Consider the following 16555-nt stretch of genomic DNA (forward strand, 5'->3'; position numbering starts at 1 on the left):
TTTGAAAACTCTTTTTTGTTAATGTTTGCTCAGCTGTCTTGTTTCTTCCCCCATACTCTTTTGCTATTTATTGCTTTGCTATTTCTCTCTTCACCCTCCTTTTCCCATAGCCTCTGTTACACCTCTCTTCTATTGCCTTCATTCTCCTCTGTCTTCCCACACCCACTTTTCTAACAACACTTTCCTCTCCCTTTCTCCTTACACGTCTTTTACGGCACCCTCCTTATGATTTTCACTTCTGCAGGATGGTGGTAATGCCAATAGCTCAGGAGTTTTCCCCAGACATTATTCTGGTGTCAGCTGGGTTTGACGCTGTGGAAGGCCATCAAAGCCCACTAGGAGGCTACTCTGTTACAGCCAAGTGTGAGTACTGTTACTGTACTACCAAAAATATTTCCTTTACTTCTGTTGCTCACTCATCAATGTACTCACACTCAGCTTACCTCCTGTTACCTTATGGCTCCCTTTCTGCTGGCTTCACTGCCAGCAGTAACCGGACAGAACACACAATCCTAATGAAGACAAATATAGCAACACTAACCAACTACAGTGGGGCAAAAAAGTATTTAGTCAGCCACCAATTGTGCAAGTTCTCCTACTTAAGAAGAAGAGAGAGGCCTGTAATTTTCATCATTGGTATACCTCAACTATGAGAGACAAAATGTGGAAACAAATCCAGACAATCACATTGTCTGATTTGGAAAGAATTTATTTGCATATTATGGTGGAAAATAAGTATTTGGTCACCTACAAACAAGCAAGATTTCTGGCTCTCACAGACCTGTATCTTCTTCTTTAAGAGGCTCCTCTGTCCTCCACTCATTACCTGTATTAATGGCACCTGTTTGAACTTGTTATCAGTATAAAAGACACCTGTCCACAACCTCAAACAGTCACAGTCCAAACTCCACTATGGTGAAGACCAAAGAGCTGTCGAAGGACACCAGAAACAAAATTGTAGTCCTGCACCAGGCTGGGAAGACTGAATCTGCAATAGGCAAGCAGCTTGGTGTGAAGAAATCAACTGTGGGAGCAATAATTAGAAAATGGAAGACATACAAGACCACTGATAATCTCCCTTGATCTGGGGCTCCACGCAAGATCTCACCCTGTGGGGTCAAAATGATTACAAGAACGGTGAGCAAACATCCCAGAACCACACACGGGGACTTAGTGAATGACCTGCAGAGAGCTGGGACCAATGTAACAAAGGCTACCATCAGTAACACACTACGCCGCCAATCCAATACCATTCATGAATACAGCACCACTAATAGTGCACGGTGGTGAGGTAAAACTGCAACTCCTCTGTATAATGTAGAAATACATAAAGTTCACCAGCACTGTTAGGATAAAACATTAATCTTTTATTGAAGATCCTTAAAAATAGCAACATTTCATGACCATATGTCACTTAATCTTGCTCTGTGTTACATATTGACAAGTTGTTCCTTTTAAGCATTCAATTTCTCGCAAAACAAACAGTTAGGGATAATTTCTCCAAAAGTGACAAGTTAGCTCTAAAAACATTAAAATCTAACAGAAATGTGATATTGAAAGGGGCGGACAAAGGAGGTGCCACAGTAGTAATGGACAGGGCATACTACATCAGTGAAATTAGAACACAACTGGAAGACCCAGTCACATATAAAAAAATTCCAACAAACCCAGTGTATAAAATACAAAAAGAAGTCAGGTACATTTTAGATCATGCCATGAAAATGGGGATCATAGATAAAAAGCTGGCAGAATATCTGTATGTGGAGAAGCCAAGGACACCAGTATTCTATACGGTGCCAAAAGTCCACAAGGACTTAAATAGGCCACCAGGGAGACCTATAGTCTCCAGTGTGGAGTCTATCTTTACAAACATCTCAAAATTCTTGGACAAGCTACTCCAACCTGAAGTTGCCAGAATGGCTAGCTTTTTTAAGGATACAGGTCATTTCCTGGAAAAAGCAAAAATGTTAGAACTTCCCACCAGCCGGTATCTACTGTTCACCATGGATGTCAGGAGTTTATACACCTCCATTAACCATGAAACTGGAATATCCATCATGAGGAAGACACTCATGGTGAGCGGTAGGTACACGGCTGGTCAATGTGATTTTGTGGAAAGGTTGTTATGCCTTGTCTTATATTGGAATTATTTCCTCTTCCAGGTCAAGGGCACAGCAATGGGCTCCAACGTCGCCCCATCATACGCCAACCTGTTTATGAATGAATTCGAGGAGAGAAGAGTCTATGAAAACCATCTGTTTAAGAACTATGGAGCAGTCTGGTGGCGTTACATAGACGACGTGTTTGGCGTGTGGTGGGGCGACGTTGGAACCCTGGAAAGGTTTGTCAGAGAGCTCAATGAGGAGGTAAGAGATTTATATTTCACCATTACTTACAGCGAGGAATCTGTAACTTTCCTAGATACAAGAATAAGCAAATCTATTGATGGATTAAAATTTGATTTGTATACAAAGGAGACAGATAAAAACACCTTGTTGAAATATGATAGTTTCCATCCTAGGAGACTTGTAGATTCCTTGCCTAAAAGCCAAAAAGAATAGTAAGCAATGAAAGTGAAAGAACAGATAGACTGGAACAAATGAAAAACAAGTTTCTAGATAGGGGGTATCCACCTAATGTCATTGAAAGAAAGTTAAACGAGGTACGGCATCCCAAATCTAAAACAAAGAATCAAGATTGTAAAAAGAGAGGATAGTATTTGTGTCCCAGTATAACCCTTACAGTGAGAAGATCAGTAAGATAATCAGGAAAAATTGGCATATCTTAAAAAACTGTAACCCTGGTATACCACAATTACAAGACCCACCCCTTATGGCCTACAGGTGTGTAAAAAACATAAGGGATCATTTAGTGAGGTCTTATGTTGGCCCAAACAAAGTTTCAAGACAAACATATATGGGCAGTAAAAAGAAAGGGAGTTACCCTTGCGTAGGTTGTATGTCTTGTAGCTCCATCATTAAAGGTCCCCATTTCTTCCACCCACAGAGTGGGAAAAAATTTACAATTGAAGGTTTTTTCACATGCAAGAGCACCTATGTCATCTACCTGATTAAATGCCCGTGTTCCTTAATCTACTTGGGCGAAACTACCCAAAAAGTCAGGGAGCGATTGAATCAGCTTCGTAGCAACATCAGAAGAAAAAATGTTGAGGCACCCTTGGCAAAACATTTTATAGAAAAAGGGCATAGTATAAGCCAGTTACGCTGGCAGGTCATAGAACAGGTACAGGTACCTAGAAATGGGTCTGACCGAGAACAGTTACTCAAACAAAGAGAAATGTGGTGGATTTTTAAAATGGAATCCATGGCACCAAAAGGGTTAAATATGGATTTTGACCTATCATGTTTCTTGTAATCTACTCCCAATTTTCTCTAAAAAAACTTTTTTCCAAAAAAACTTCAGTAAAATTCTGGTAGATCTAGTTACCTACCCTTAACTAATAAATGTAAAAATTGTTGTTTCACTATACAGAGCCTCATAGATCTAGGATACATAATATCTATTGCTGCTTAAAATGTGCACATTCAGTGATATTTTGTTTTTAATGTTGCATAAGTTGTTATAATAAGTATCATAAGATGTTGCTTAAAGAAAATGCGAGCAGATGGCGCTGAGAGCCCATTGTTGGAAGAGTTTGGCGCGAGAAATTGAATGCTTAAAAGGAACAACTTGTCAATATGTAACACAGAGCATGATTCAGTGACATATGGTCACGAAACGTTGCTATTTTTAAGGATCTTCAATAAAAGATGAATGTTTTATCCTAACAGTGCTGGTGAACTTTATGTATTTCTACACTACGCCGCCAGGGACTCAGATTCTGCAGTGCCAGACGTGTCCCCCTGCTTAAGCCAGTACATGTCCGGGCCCGTCTGAAGTATGCTAGAGAGCATTTGGATGATCCAGAAGCGGATTGGGAGAATGTCATATGGTCAGATGAAACCAAAGTAGAACTATTTGGTAGAAACACAAGTCATCGTGTTTGGAGGAGAGAAAATGCTGAGTTGCAACCAAAGAACACCATACCTGCTGTGAAGCATGGGGGTGGCAACATCATACATTGGGGCTGTTTCTCTGCAAAGGGAACAGGACGACTGATCCGTGTACATGAAAGAATGAATGGGGCCATGTATCGTGAGATTTTGAGTGCAAACCTCCTTCCATCAGCAAGGGCATTGAAGATGAAACGTGGCTGGGTCTTTCAGCATGACAATGATCCCAAACACACCGCCTGGGCAATGAAGGATTGGCTTTGTAAGAAGCATTTCAAGGTCCTGGAGTGGCCTAGCAAGTCTTCAGATCTCAACTCCATAGAAAACCTTTGGAGGGAGTTGAAAGTCTGTGTTGCCCAGCGACAGCCCCAAAACATCACTGCTCTAGAGGAGATCTGCATGAAGGAATGGGCCAACATACCAGCAACAGTGTGTGACAACCTTGTGAAGACTTACAGAAAACGTTAGACCTCTGTCATTGCCAACAAAGTATATATAACAAAGTATTGAGATGAACTTTTGATATTGACCAAATATTTATTTTCCACCATCATTTGCAAATAAATTCTTTCCAAATCAGACAATGTGATTGTCTGGATTTGTTTCCACATTTTGTCTCTCATAGTTGAGGTATACCTATGATAAAAATTACAGGCCTCTCTCATCTTCTTAAGTGGGAGAACTTGCACAATTGGTGACTGACTAAATACTTTTTTTCCCCACTGTATGTATATCAAAAGCCAATTTATGTTTACCAACACACTTGTGACTACATACTCTTAATCATGTATATAGTAAACCAGCACCATTATACAAATAACTTGTCTTTAAAGGGACAATAAACATTTTCAGATTGTATTATAGAATACTTAATTATACATAAGTGTATTTTCCAGTTCTAAAGACAGAGCACATGGTAGGCCTAACCCTGCCACAAATCTATCCCTAGTTTGTTATCCTATGATTTCTGCTGAATACAAACAATTGAGATTTTGTTAATACAATGACAATGGCAAGTCCTGTATTCTCCAGATGCAAATCTGATTTGGCTTTTCCAGATAAGAAAAGTTTGACCATTGAAAAATAATTGCAACACACAAGTGTTAATCTGTTCTAATAACTTTCAGACTCTGCTGAAATGTTTATTAATTAGAAAACTGCATAAAATGATGTAATTACAAGATGTTTACTACCCAAATGGATAAAAGTAAAAAAAAAAATGTGCATGGGTGCATTTCATTATTAAATAGAAGCCTTTTTTGCAATAGACTTCCATTTGTAAAAATGCTTTTAGTAAAAGTTATCACTGTTTCTTGTATGGGCCCTCACAGCATATATGTGTATTCTGCTGAAAAAAAAAACATAATTTATGCTTACCTGATAAATTAATTTCTTTCATATTGGTCAGAGTCCACGAACCATTACTCCTGGGTTCAACACCTGGCCACTAGGAGGAGGCAAAAATTCACAAAACTCCAAGAGTACTTTATGCCTCCTACCTCTCAAGTATGCAAGTCTTATCTTTGCCTCCTAGGAGGAAGGTGAAGAATTGCTCCAGATACTTTGTTGAGAGGGGTCCTCAGTCCGATTTAAAGCCCATTTCTTTTACAAGACACAATGAGTCCACGGATTTCATCCTTACTTATGGGATATTGCCTCCTGGTCAACAGGAGGAGGCAAAGAGCACCACAGCAGAGCTGTATATATAGCTCCTCCCTTCCCTCCCACTCCAGTCATTCTCTTTGCCTGTGTTAGAAATAGGAAGAGGTAACGTGAGGTGATAGTTTAGTTTCTTCAATCAAGAGTTTTTTATTTTTAAATGGTGCCAGTGAGTACTATTTTATTTCACGGTGTAGCCAGGACCTGCTCAGCCTCTTGTTAGCAGAGCTACAGGTGGCTTTAAGGCATTGGGAACTGGTGGGATTAATTTCTCACTGTGCCTCCCATACTGTATGCTGCCCTTCTTAATATGGCCTTAGCACTGCTAACTAAGGCCCTTCATGTCTCCACAGACTGGCAAGAAGATGCAGAAGACTTCTTCATAGCTGTGGAACGATTCATGCTGTCGATCAGCACTCAGGTATGTGCAGCTATTACTTCTGGGACAGCCCTTACTCAGGAACCGCTGCAGCCTTTACTTCTGTGACCCCCTAACTTTTCCCCAAGGCCTCCCTTCAGGTGTTATGGTGGATGTGGTGGGGGAGGATAACAGGATCGCTCAAAACACATTTAGATGAGGGGTTTATAATGGATGTCCCTAAAAACGGAGCAGGTCTCCGGTGCTTATGAGGGATCCGGTGTGAGTGTTTATTGCGTGCTACAAATACAGTAAAGCAGCTTTTGTTTTGGCCAGAGAACTCATGGGAAGCGTGGGTGAGAGACCGCATGTGATTTTTACAGCTGCGCTTGCAGCGACATAAAATGGCTCACAATGTTAGGAATTAGACGCTAGGAGACGCCCACGAAGGGCAGAGTTTTTCTCCCGCGCTCTAGAAGCCGCGCAGACATACTCCGTCATACGCAGTGTGGGTGAGGTGATTGGAACCTTATCTGACTGCCGAGACCGCATGGTTTTAGTTATAAGAGCAAGCGATCGCAGGCAGAGTTTGCTGGGAGCGGAGTGAACATCGAGGGGGGGAAAGAAGGCACCTCAGCAGAGCTGTAGAGGCGGCAATGGCTTGTTTAACGATCCGGTTTTTAAAGGTAAAAATTACTTGATCGTATTCACTCTGATACTTTCAGCTTAATTTAAGGGCCCCATTTGTCATTTTGATGATCTATTGTTAAGAGTACAGCTGCCCACTTTATTCTGAGCTGTTTATTAACACATTAGTTGCAAGGCAAGACCAAGTCTGTATGTTATTTATATTGGAATTCAGAAATTAACATGGATATGAATGTTACATGTTCTTTATGTTTGAATGCAAATGTGGAACCTCCCGTTACCTTTTGCCCCTTGTGTACTTTACAGTTTAGGGAGCAAATGTTTTTTGATACAAATTTAAATAAGGCGGATGCTTCTCAGGGTTCTAACGATGAGAATCAGAGTATGCCACATCTTTCTCCCCAAGAGTCACAGTCCCTAACGCCTACCCAGGCACAGTCCAGTACCTCTGCAGTTTCACCTGCATTTACTTTAAAGGACATAGCAACTGTTATGTCCTCTACTCTTTCTGAAGCGTTGTCTGCCTTTCCCGTACTGCAAGACAAACGCAGGAGGAAGGACGACCTCGTGGCTAATACGACTTCAGATGCTTTAATTGCGAGGTCAGAAATGCCTTTACAGGGATCAGAAATGGAGCCCCTATCTGAGGGTGAGCTTTCTGAATCAGATAGCGCCCTGCTACCGACAGATTCAGAAGTGATGTCTTTCCGGTTTAAACTGGAACACCTCCTCCTGTTATTGAAGGAGGTTTTGGTGACTCTGGATGACTATGATTCAATCGTGGTCCCTCCAGAAAAATTGAGTAAGTTGGACAGATATCTAGAAGTCCCTTCTTATTCAGATGCTTTTCCAGTTCCCAAAAGAACTTCGGAAATTATTGCTAAGGAATGGGAGAGACCAAGTATACCATTTTCTCCTTCTCCCGTTTTCAGGAAGATGTATCCCATAGCGGATTCTATCAGGAATTTCCTGGCAGACGGTACCTAAGGTGGAAGGTGCTATTTCCACTTTGGCTAAACGAACTACTATCCCTATTGAGGATAGTTGTGCTTTTAAGGACCCTATGGATAAGAAATTAGAGGGTCTTCTTAAGAAACTTTATGTTCATCAAGGATTACTTTACAACCGGCAGCCTGCATTGTCACAGTTACCACGGCGGCTGCTTATTGGTTTGATGCTCTGGAGGAATCTCTTAAAACTGAGACTCCTTTGGAAGAGATACAGGACAGAATTAAAGCCCTTAAGCTGGTTAATTCTTTTGTGACAGACGCTTTGCTGCAAATTACTAAGTTGGCGGCTTAGAGCTCAGGGTTTTCAATCTTAGCACCTAGGGCCTTATGGCTGAAGTCCTGGTCTGCGGATGTGTCATCCAAAACTATGATTTTGGCTATCCCTTACAAGGGTAAGACCTTGTTTGGCCCTGACTTGAAAGAAATTATTTCTGACACCACGGGAGGTAAGGGTCACCTCCTCCCTCAGGATAAGAAATCCAAACAGAGGGGTCGACAGAGTAATTTTTGTTCCTTTCGAAATTTCAAGGGAACTCCCTCTCCCCCACCTCTAAGCAGGAGGGGGGCTATTCTCAACCCAAGTCCACGTGGCGGCCCAACCAGGCTTGGAACAAGGGTAAACAACCCAAAAAAACCCATTGCTGCCACTAAGTCAGTATGAAGGGGCAGCCCCCGATCCGGGACCGGATCTAGTGGGTGGCAGACTATCATTTTTCATCCAGGCTTGGATGAGAGACGTCCAAGATCCTTGGGCAATAGATATAGTATCTCAGGGATACAAACTGGAATTCAAAAATTCTTCCCCCAGAGGAAGATTCCTTCTTTCTCGATTGTCTGTAGACCAGATAAAGAGAGAGGCGTTCTTACGTTGTGTAAGAGACCTATCCTCCATGGGAGTAATTTGCCCGTTCCAATCCAAGAACAGGGGTTTTATTCAAATCTGTTTGTAGTTCCCAAAAAAGAGGGAACTTTCAGACCAATCTTATATCTCAAGAGTCTAAACAAGTTTCTCAGAGTTCCATCTTTCAATATGGAAACTATTCGTACCATTCTTCCATTGATCCAGGAGGGTCAATTTATGACTACCGTGGATCTAAAGGATGCATATCTTCATGTTCCTATCCACAGAGATCATCACAAGTTCCTGAGGTTTGCCTTTCTGGACAAACATTTTCAGTTTTCCTTTTGGTCTGGTCACGGCACCCAGAATTTTCACAAAGGTTCTGGGGTCGCTGCTAGTGGTTCTGAGACTGTGGGGCATTGCAGTGGCGCCTTATCTGGACGATATTCTGATCCAGGCGTCGTCTTATCAGCTAACAAAGTCTCATACCGACATTGTTTTGTCCTTCATCAGGACTCATGGGTGGAAGGTGAACCTGGAGAAGAGTTCTCTAGTTCCACAGACAAGGGTTCCTTTCCTGGGAACTCTAATCCACTCTATATCCATGAAATTATTTTTGACGGAGGTCAGAAAATTGAAAATTCTGAACACATGCCGAGCCCTTCAGACCAATCCCCGGCCGTCAGTGGCTCAGTGCATGGAGGTAATTGGATTGATGGTAGCGGTAATGAACATCATTCCATTTGCTCGGTTTCATCTCAGGCCTCTGCAACTGAGCATGCTAAGACAGTGGAATGGAGATTATACAAATTTGTCTCCTTAAATACATCTGGATCAGGAGACAAGGGACTCTCTTCTATTGTTGGTGATTGTTGCTGGATCATCTATCCCAGGGGACATGCTTTCGCAGACCCTCATGGGTAATAGTGACAACGGATGCCAGCCTGTTAGGATGGGGAGCAGTCTGGAATTCCCTGAGGGCTCAGGGGGTGTGGACTCAGGCGGAGTCTCTCCTTCCCATCAATATCCTAGAGTTGAGATCAATATTCAATGCGCTTCAGGCTTGGCCTCAGTTGGCTTCGGCCCAATTCATCAGATTCCAGTCGGACAACATAACGACGGTGGCCTACATCAATCATCGGGGGGGGGGGGAACAAGAAGTTCCTTAGTGATGACATAGGTTGCCAGGATAATACAGTGGGCGGAGTCTCACTCTTGCCATCTGTCTGCGATTCACATCCCAGGGGTGGAAAACTGGGAAGCAGATTTTCTGAGCAGACAGACATTTCATCCGGGAGAGTGGGAACTCCATCCGGAAGTATTTGCTGATCTGATTTTCAGATGGGGCAGGCCAGAGTTGGATCTCATGGCATCTCGCCAGAATGCCAAGCTTCCGAGATACGGGTCCAGATCCAGGGATCCCCAGGCCGAGCTACTAGATGCCTTGGCAGTGCCTTGGTCCTTCAGCCTAGCTTATGTGTTTCCTCCATTTGCTCTCCTTCCCCGGGTGATTGCTCAAGTCAAGCAGGAGAGGGCATCTGTGATACTCATCGCCGCTGCGTGGCCTCGCAGGACTTGGTATGCCGATCTGGTGGACATGTCATCCCAGCCTCCGTGGAAGCTTCCATTGAGGAACGACCTTCTCCTTCAGGGACCCTTCCATCATCCGAATCTAGTTTCTCTGCAGCTAACTGCTTGGAGATTGAACGCTTAATTTTATCTAAGCGAGGGTTTTCTGATTCGGTTATAGATACTTTGATTCAGGCACGTAAGCCTGTTACTAGGAAAATTTACCATAAGATATGGCGTAAATATCTTTATTGGTGCAAATCCAAGGGCTACTCATAGAGTAGGGTTAGGATTCCCAGGATTTTGTCTTTTCTCCAAGATGGATTGGAGAAGGGGTTGTCAGCAAGTTCCTTAAAGGGACAGATTTCTGCTTTGTCTATTTTGTTGCACAAGCATCTGGCAGATGTTCCAGATGTTCAGTCTTTTTGTCAGGCTCTGACTAGAATCAGGCCTGTGTTTCGACCAATTGCTCCTCCTTGGAGTTTGAATTTAGTTCTTAAAGTTCTTCAAGGGGTTCCGTTTGAACCTATGCATTCCATAGATATTAAGTTATTATCTTGGAAAGTGTTGTTTTTGGTTGCTATTTCTTCTGCTCGCAGAGTTTCTGAGCTTTCGGCCTTACAATGTGATTCTCCTTATCTTATTTTTCATTCAGATAAGGTAGTGTTACGTACCAAACCTGGTTTTCTTCCTAAGGTTGTTTCAAATAAAAATATTAATCAGGAAATTGTTGTTCCTTCCTTGTGTCCTAATCCTTCTTCTAAGAAGGAGCGACTGTTACATAATTTGGACGTGGTCCGTGCCCTGAAGTTTTACTTACAGGCAACTAAGGATTTTCGTCAATCTTCTTCCCTGTTTGTTGTGTTTTCTGGGAAGCGTAGGGGTCAGAAAGCTTCGGCTACCTCTCTTTCTTTTTGGCTGAAGAGTATCATCCGTTTTGCATATGAGACTGCTGGACAGCAGCCTCCTGAACGAATTACGGCTCATTCCACTAGGGCTGTGGCTTCCTTATGGGCATTCAAAAATGATGCTTCTGTTGAACAGATTTGCAAAGCTGCAACTTGGTCTTCTCTTCACACTTTTTCAAAATTTTACAAATTTGATACTTTTGCCTTGTCTGAGGCTGTTTTTGGGAGAAAAGTTCTTCAAGCAGTGGTGCCTTCCGTTTAGGTTCCCTGTCTTGTCCCTCCCTTTCATCCGTGTCCTATAGCTTTGGTATTGTATCCCATAAGTAAGGATGAAATCCGTGGACTCATCGTATCTTGTAAAAGAAAAAGGAAATTTATGCTTACCTGATAAATTTGTTTCTTTTACGATACGATGAGTCCACTGCCCACCCTGTTTTTGTATGACAGGTCTTTTATTTTTGTTAAACTTCAGTCACCTCTGCACCTTGGCTTTTCCTTTCTCTTCCTAACTTCGGTCAAATGACTGGAGTGGGAGGGAAGGAAGGAGCTATATATACAGCTCTGCTGTGGTGCTCTTTGCCTCCTCCTGTTGACCAGGAGGCGATATCCCATAAGTAAGGATGAAATCCTCGGACTCATTGTATCGTAAAAAAAACTAATTTATCAGGTAAGCATAAATTTCCTTTTTTTCCTTAAGAAGGCTGCTACTGAAAGACAGAGTGGAGACTGGAGTATGGGGTAGTGACAGAATTACTTACAGTGAAGGAGTTAGTCACAAGCCTGTCACAGGTGTTTCTTAGCCTCCTCCTGTTGGGTCATCAATATACTCCTTACATAGATCCTATGCTGTGACGTACACAGCACTATATGGGCTCTCTACTGGAAGTAGTTTATTCTTGCAGCTGTGGGTAAAAGCACAGTAGAATGGGTGCATCTCAAGGTAAGTGGGAATCTTCATGCAATCACATAGCCCACAGATAGCAAGTAGAGTAACATGTTTGTACATCATAGCCAGGAGACATTGTTTAGGTGTTATTTGTTGGACAGACTTTTGGACTGGGAGATTTTTTTTCACTTACTTTGTGTGCACTTTATTAAACTGGACATTAGTGTACTCATCAATTTATTCTGTTCTGCCTTTTGACAACATTTTCCGTTAGTATTGATGTTCGCTTTCTATTGCTCTTGCTTGGCTGAACAGAATATTATGGGAATCACCTCTACTAAGTAGCTCACTCTCATTTTCTTTTGAAAGTCACAGGTGGGGAGTTTGACTGGGGCGGTACACCTGTCAAACCGTAACACAGGTGTCCTAAGGTGAGCTCAGGCAGGACAGAAACCTCCTGCAGAGCAGAGCAGAAGCTCCCTTGGTCATTCGATCCTTCTGACTTTTTTTGTTTTTTAAGCGGGAAGTGTCAGAAAAGTTACCACAGGGATAACTGGCTTGTGGCGGTCAATCTTTTTGATTTTTCGATGTTGGCTTTTCCTATAATTGTGAAGCAGAATTCAACAAGCATTGGATTGTTCACCCACTAATAGGGAATCATCCCTAAACACGACAATACTTCAGTGCTGTGGAGCCTTGGGTAGCCGCCGACTCCATGGGGGACGGTGGGCAGAGCCGCTCGCCTCGTGATGGATTGCAGACAGAAGGGGGCTGCCTCTCTTCCGGAGTGCACCACATGTTCCCAGAAAAATCAAATTAAGGAAAAAACTGTGGGGGAGAGTGACCTGTGGCGCGGCGTGCTAACACTAATGAATTGCTGACAAATAGTGTTAAAGTATGCAGCTCGCGTATATATATACACTGCTCTTAGAGACAGTCCTGAGCAATGATTTAGGAGGAGTGAGGTTCCGTCCGTTTCCTTATCAGACTGGTGCCTCATTTCATCTATCACACCGCAATATATATGTATATATATACAGTTCACAAGAGATCACAAACGTATTTACTGTGTACAAAGCTGTAGGGTTAGAGCAAACTTGTACCTTCGATCCTGCTGACACCCACCGGGAATCGTCCTCTATTTACCAATTGCTACCGTGTGGTCTGTGTCTCCGTCGGTAAGTGGTGCTGTGCAGCTCCCAAGACAACTTCCTCTGTCGGTGCGGTACGTGACTCCTCTCCAAACGTTCCTGACAACGAGCAGGCTGAGCGGTCAGAGTATTGCGCTCACTCCCTACCTGTGCTCTCTCAAAAAGGCCAATAGGAACAAAGTGAAAGAATGCGAGGAGCACAGGTGCGAATGAGTTGCAAAAAAAAAAAAAAAAAGTTTATTAAACAAAACTAAAAATGTTACAGCGCAAATTAGTGAAATTAACACACAGTGGTGAGTCAGTGACAAACCAAAGCGAACAGTGTGAGGGGGGGATAAAACAACCTCCCCAGGGTTAATACATGACAAAGTAAATCTACTGTTGGAAGCAGACTGCAAAAATAGACAGCTACCTAGTAGGTGCTTGCTGAGCAGACTGGAACTTCACACTTGTCCAGCTAACTGTATTGGATGTGTCCAGGTCCAATGAGGTAATGGTAACCGAATCAAGGTATAATGTTTGTGTACACCACATGATCCAGCACTGTACAACTAAGTGGTAGTGTATGAGGAAAAGGAACACTTACATCTCTGCTGTACCATCAGGTGCCATATAAGCTGCTTGTACACTCCATCCACACTCCATCCATAACAGGAATCAATCCAACGATGACAGAAGCCAGACACAGATAAAAGCAAGTGTATAAAACAAAACTAATATTTATTTATAAAACAGCAACACATTTCTCAGCCATCCCAAGGCTGTTTCTTCAGGGTTAATAAAATCATAAAAATACACTTGCTATATAAACCCTCACCTGCCCTATAATAGATGAAAATGGTATAACATTTACCAGCTTAACTTCATTCATTGCTGGTTTATTGTAGAAGCTTGACTGATTCTAAAGGTCTCCGCTCCTATTTCAGCTACAAGAACTCCGATTGCAACTTATAACTTACGCTACACATTCTGTGTTTCTGTGTTAAGCGATATACATTTGTGTTAGCTATCTCTTTGCTCAACATTGGAAGCTTTTAAACGCTGTGCTCTCACTCCTGATCGTACAGCTTGTGACGTCATCAGACGCAGCCGCCCCAGACTCCAGTGTCTCCGCTACAAATCCTTGCAGCTCCGAACAATCCTAAACCAGAGCCGTTACTGTTGTCTGGCTGATTACAGAGGTCGTGAGTACTGAAAAGCTTTTAGTTACTGTTGCCTCCTGTTTATCAGATAGCTTAAACCCACATTCTTTGCAGTTGATACTATTTCTACTACTAAGTTTACGGTCTTTTGCCTTCTTAATAAATTGTGATATATATTCCTGGTATATAGTAACATTATATCTTTTAGGCTAAATTAAGTAATTTACAATAATCTTTACCTATTCACTAACAGGTATCTTATTATAACTATTTAAATGAAAAAGTTCCAATTTCCTTCAGTGGCTGTGAATCAAATCCAATGAAAAAACTGTCTCATTCAATCCGTATACTTAGATATGTAGTGGGGGCACAATGTGGATAAGCGGAAATGCCAGCAAGATATGATCTTACGTAGTCGTTAAGGTCGGGTATAAATAGCTTACCTCTTCCTCCTGTGTTATAGCTGGGTCGCTATGCTGACTCCAGTTTCAACTGGTAGGTTAAACAAATAGTGTTCTGTGGCTTACGGATGAAGCGTTACTCACCCTGCAGCTCGACTCTCTCCGCTATGATCCACAGAGGTGTCCGTAGAGGTGTAAGCTTTTGTTACCTCTAGATTCTTGACTCCCATCATTAATCACTGGCTCCGCTTCCAGTCTTCGGCCCCTGTTTGTGACGTCATCAGATCTTACCGCTGACCATATGGTTCTCCAAGCGGTTACCTGAATAAGAATAAGTTCCTTCCGAATGGAATGCTGGTGCATTGGCAATATAGAAAAACGATAGAGAGAAGATCCAAACGAAGTGACTTAAAATTCTTCAATTCTTTATTTCCACATTTTAAAAAACAGCAAACTCAGCAAACTGGTAAAAGAACAAGTAATATGTTCAGATCACATAACTATGATCACATATACTGATAGCAATGGTTTCCTGAATGCAGAGAGTGGACATTTGCCCCAGTGGAAAAATAACATACCACTGGGACAATTTCTAAGAATACGTAGAAATTGTACTGCAGTGAAGATTTCGAGACAGAAGCTAATATTTTGGAGCAAAAGTTGATACAGAAAGGGTATGACAAAGATTTAATTATGAAAGCGAAAAATGATAGTAGAAAAAGAAGTAGAGAGGAGCTGATGTGTAATAAAGAGAGGTCTTCCACTAGAAAAATAAGAACAGGAGCCAAGTTCATCACCACATTCAATTTGGGTGCTGGTTTTATTAAATCAACCCTAAAAAAACATTGGAATATACTGTTATCAGATCCCATTTTGGGTCCCCATTTGGAGGAAAACCCAGTTACTATCTTTAAGAGAAATAAAAATATTAAGAACATACTGGCCCCATCTAAGCTTAGATCTGAGAAAAAAAGTACAGGGACATTGCCTGGGTTTTAAGTAAAGGAGGGACCTTCAAATGTGGCCGTTTAAATTGCTGTATGTGGGGTTTAATTAAAAAAGGAGATACTATGCACAATTGGGACCAAACCAAAGAGTTTAAAATTAGGGATAAAGCATCCTGTGTGTCCATGTATGCGGTGTATTACCTAACCTGCGAGTGCAATAAAATCTATGTAGGCAGGACTAAGAGGAAGGTAAAGCGCCGCATATATGAACACATAGAGAATATAAAAATTAGCTATGAGAATCATAGTGTTTCGGAGCATTTTAAAACAGTACATGGTCAAAATGCTAAGAATTTGTCAGTTAAAATACTAGAAATCATACCATCCTCTGTAGGTAATGAACAGCAAAGACTAATGAAATTGAGGCAATGTGAGACAAAATGGATACATATGTTAGACTGCATGGCACCAAAAGGGTTAAATATCGACTTGGACCCGCAGGCATTCATGATATAGGGTCATTTTATAAATGAATAATTCTTTTTGGTAGGGAAAGTTTTGTAGGGTATTTAAGGGGTGTATTTGCATATTGAATGTTTTCTTGTGTTATTAATTGTTTCTGTGTTTAGTTAATATTTTTTTGTTATTTATTATGAGGTTTGCTTTTAAACCATTATGAATTATTTTTTAACTAACCATTAATATGATAACATTATAGTAATTTATGTTGCTGCCTGTCGTTTTAAATTTTCACATTGAATATATGTTCTTATCCGATAAGCCTTTGTTGTTTTTTTGGCATCTCCTCTGTATACTGTCAGTGTGATGCTCATTAAAGACTTTACAAATGTGATGCCGCTGACGGAAGTGTGAGTGCCGGTGACGTAGCGGGGGTTTTGGACATCTGATTGGATACCCCCGTGAAAACGTCAAACCATGCCCTTTCCATTGAGGCCGGTCCGGATTGACATAACAGATTGGCCGCACAGCAACCAATTGGAAGGGAGGACTAGGAATTTAAA

At 41.8% G+C, this 16555-nt stretch overlaps 1 protein-coding gene across 4 annotated transcripts in view; it reads left to right on the forward strand.

Moving 5' to 3' along the window:
- The window catches only part of HDAC5 (histone deacetylase 5), a 421662-nt gene that overhangs the window by 365499 nt on the left and 39608 nt on the right, over positions 1 to 16555 (forward strand). For all 4 annotated transcript variants that reach the window (XM_053700081.1, XM_053700076.1, XM_053700085.1 and 1 more), the window contains one exon: positions 245 to 363. In XM_053700081.1, the coding sequence (XP_053556056.1) occupies positions 245 to 363 (119 nt within the window). The remainder of the gene's footprint in view (positions 1 to 244; positions 364 to 16555) is intronic.

Source organism: Bombina bombina, chromosome 1 (genome assembly GCF_027579735.1).
Source record: "Bombina bombina isolate aBomBom1 chromosome 1, aBomBom1.pri, whole genome shotgun sequence".
NCBI classification, from domain to species: domain Eukaryota; kingdom Metazoa; phylum Chordata; class Amphibia; order Anura; family Bombinatoridae; genus Bombina; species Bombina bombina.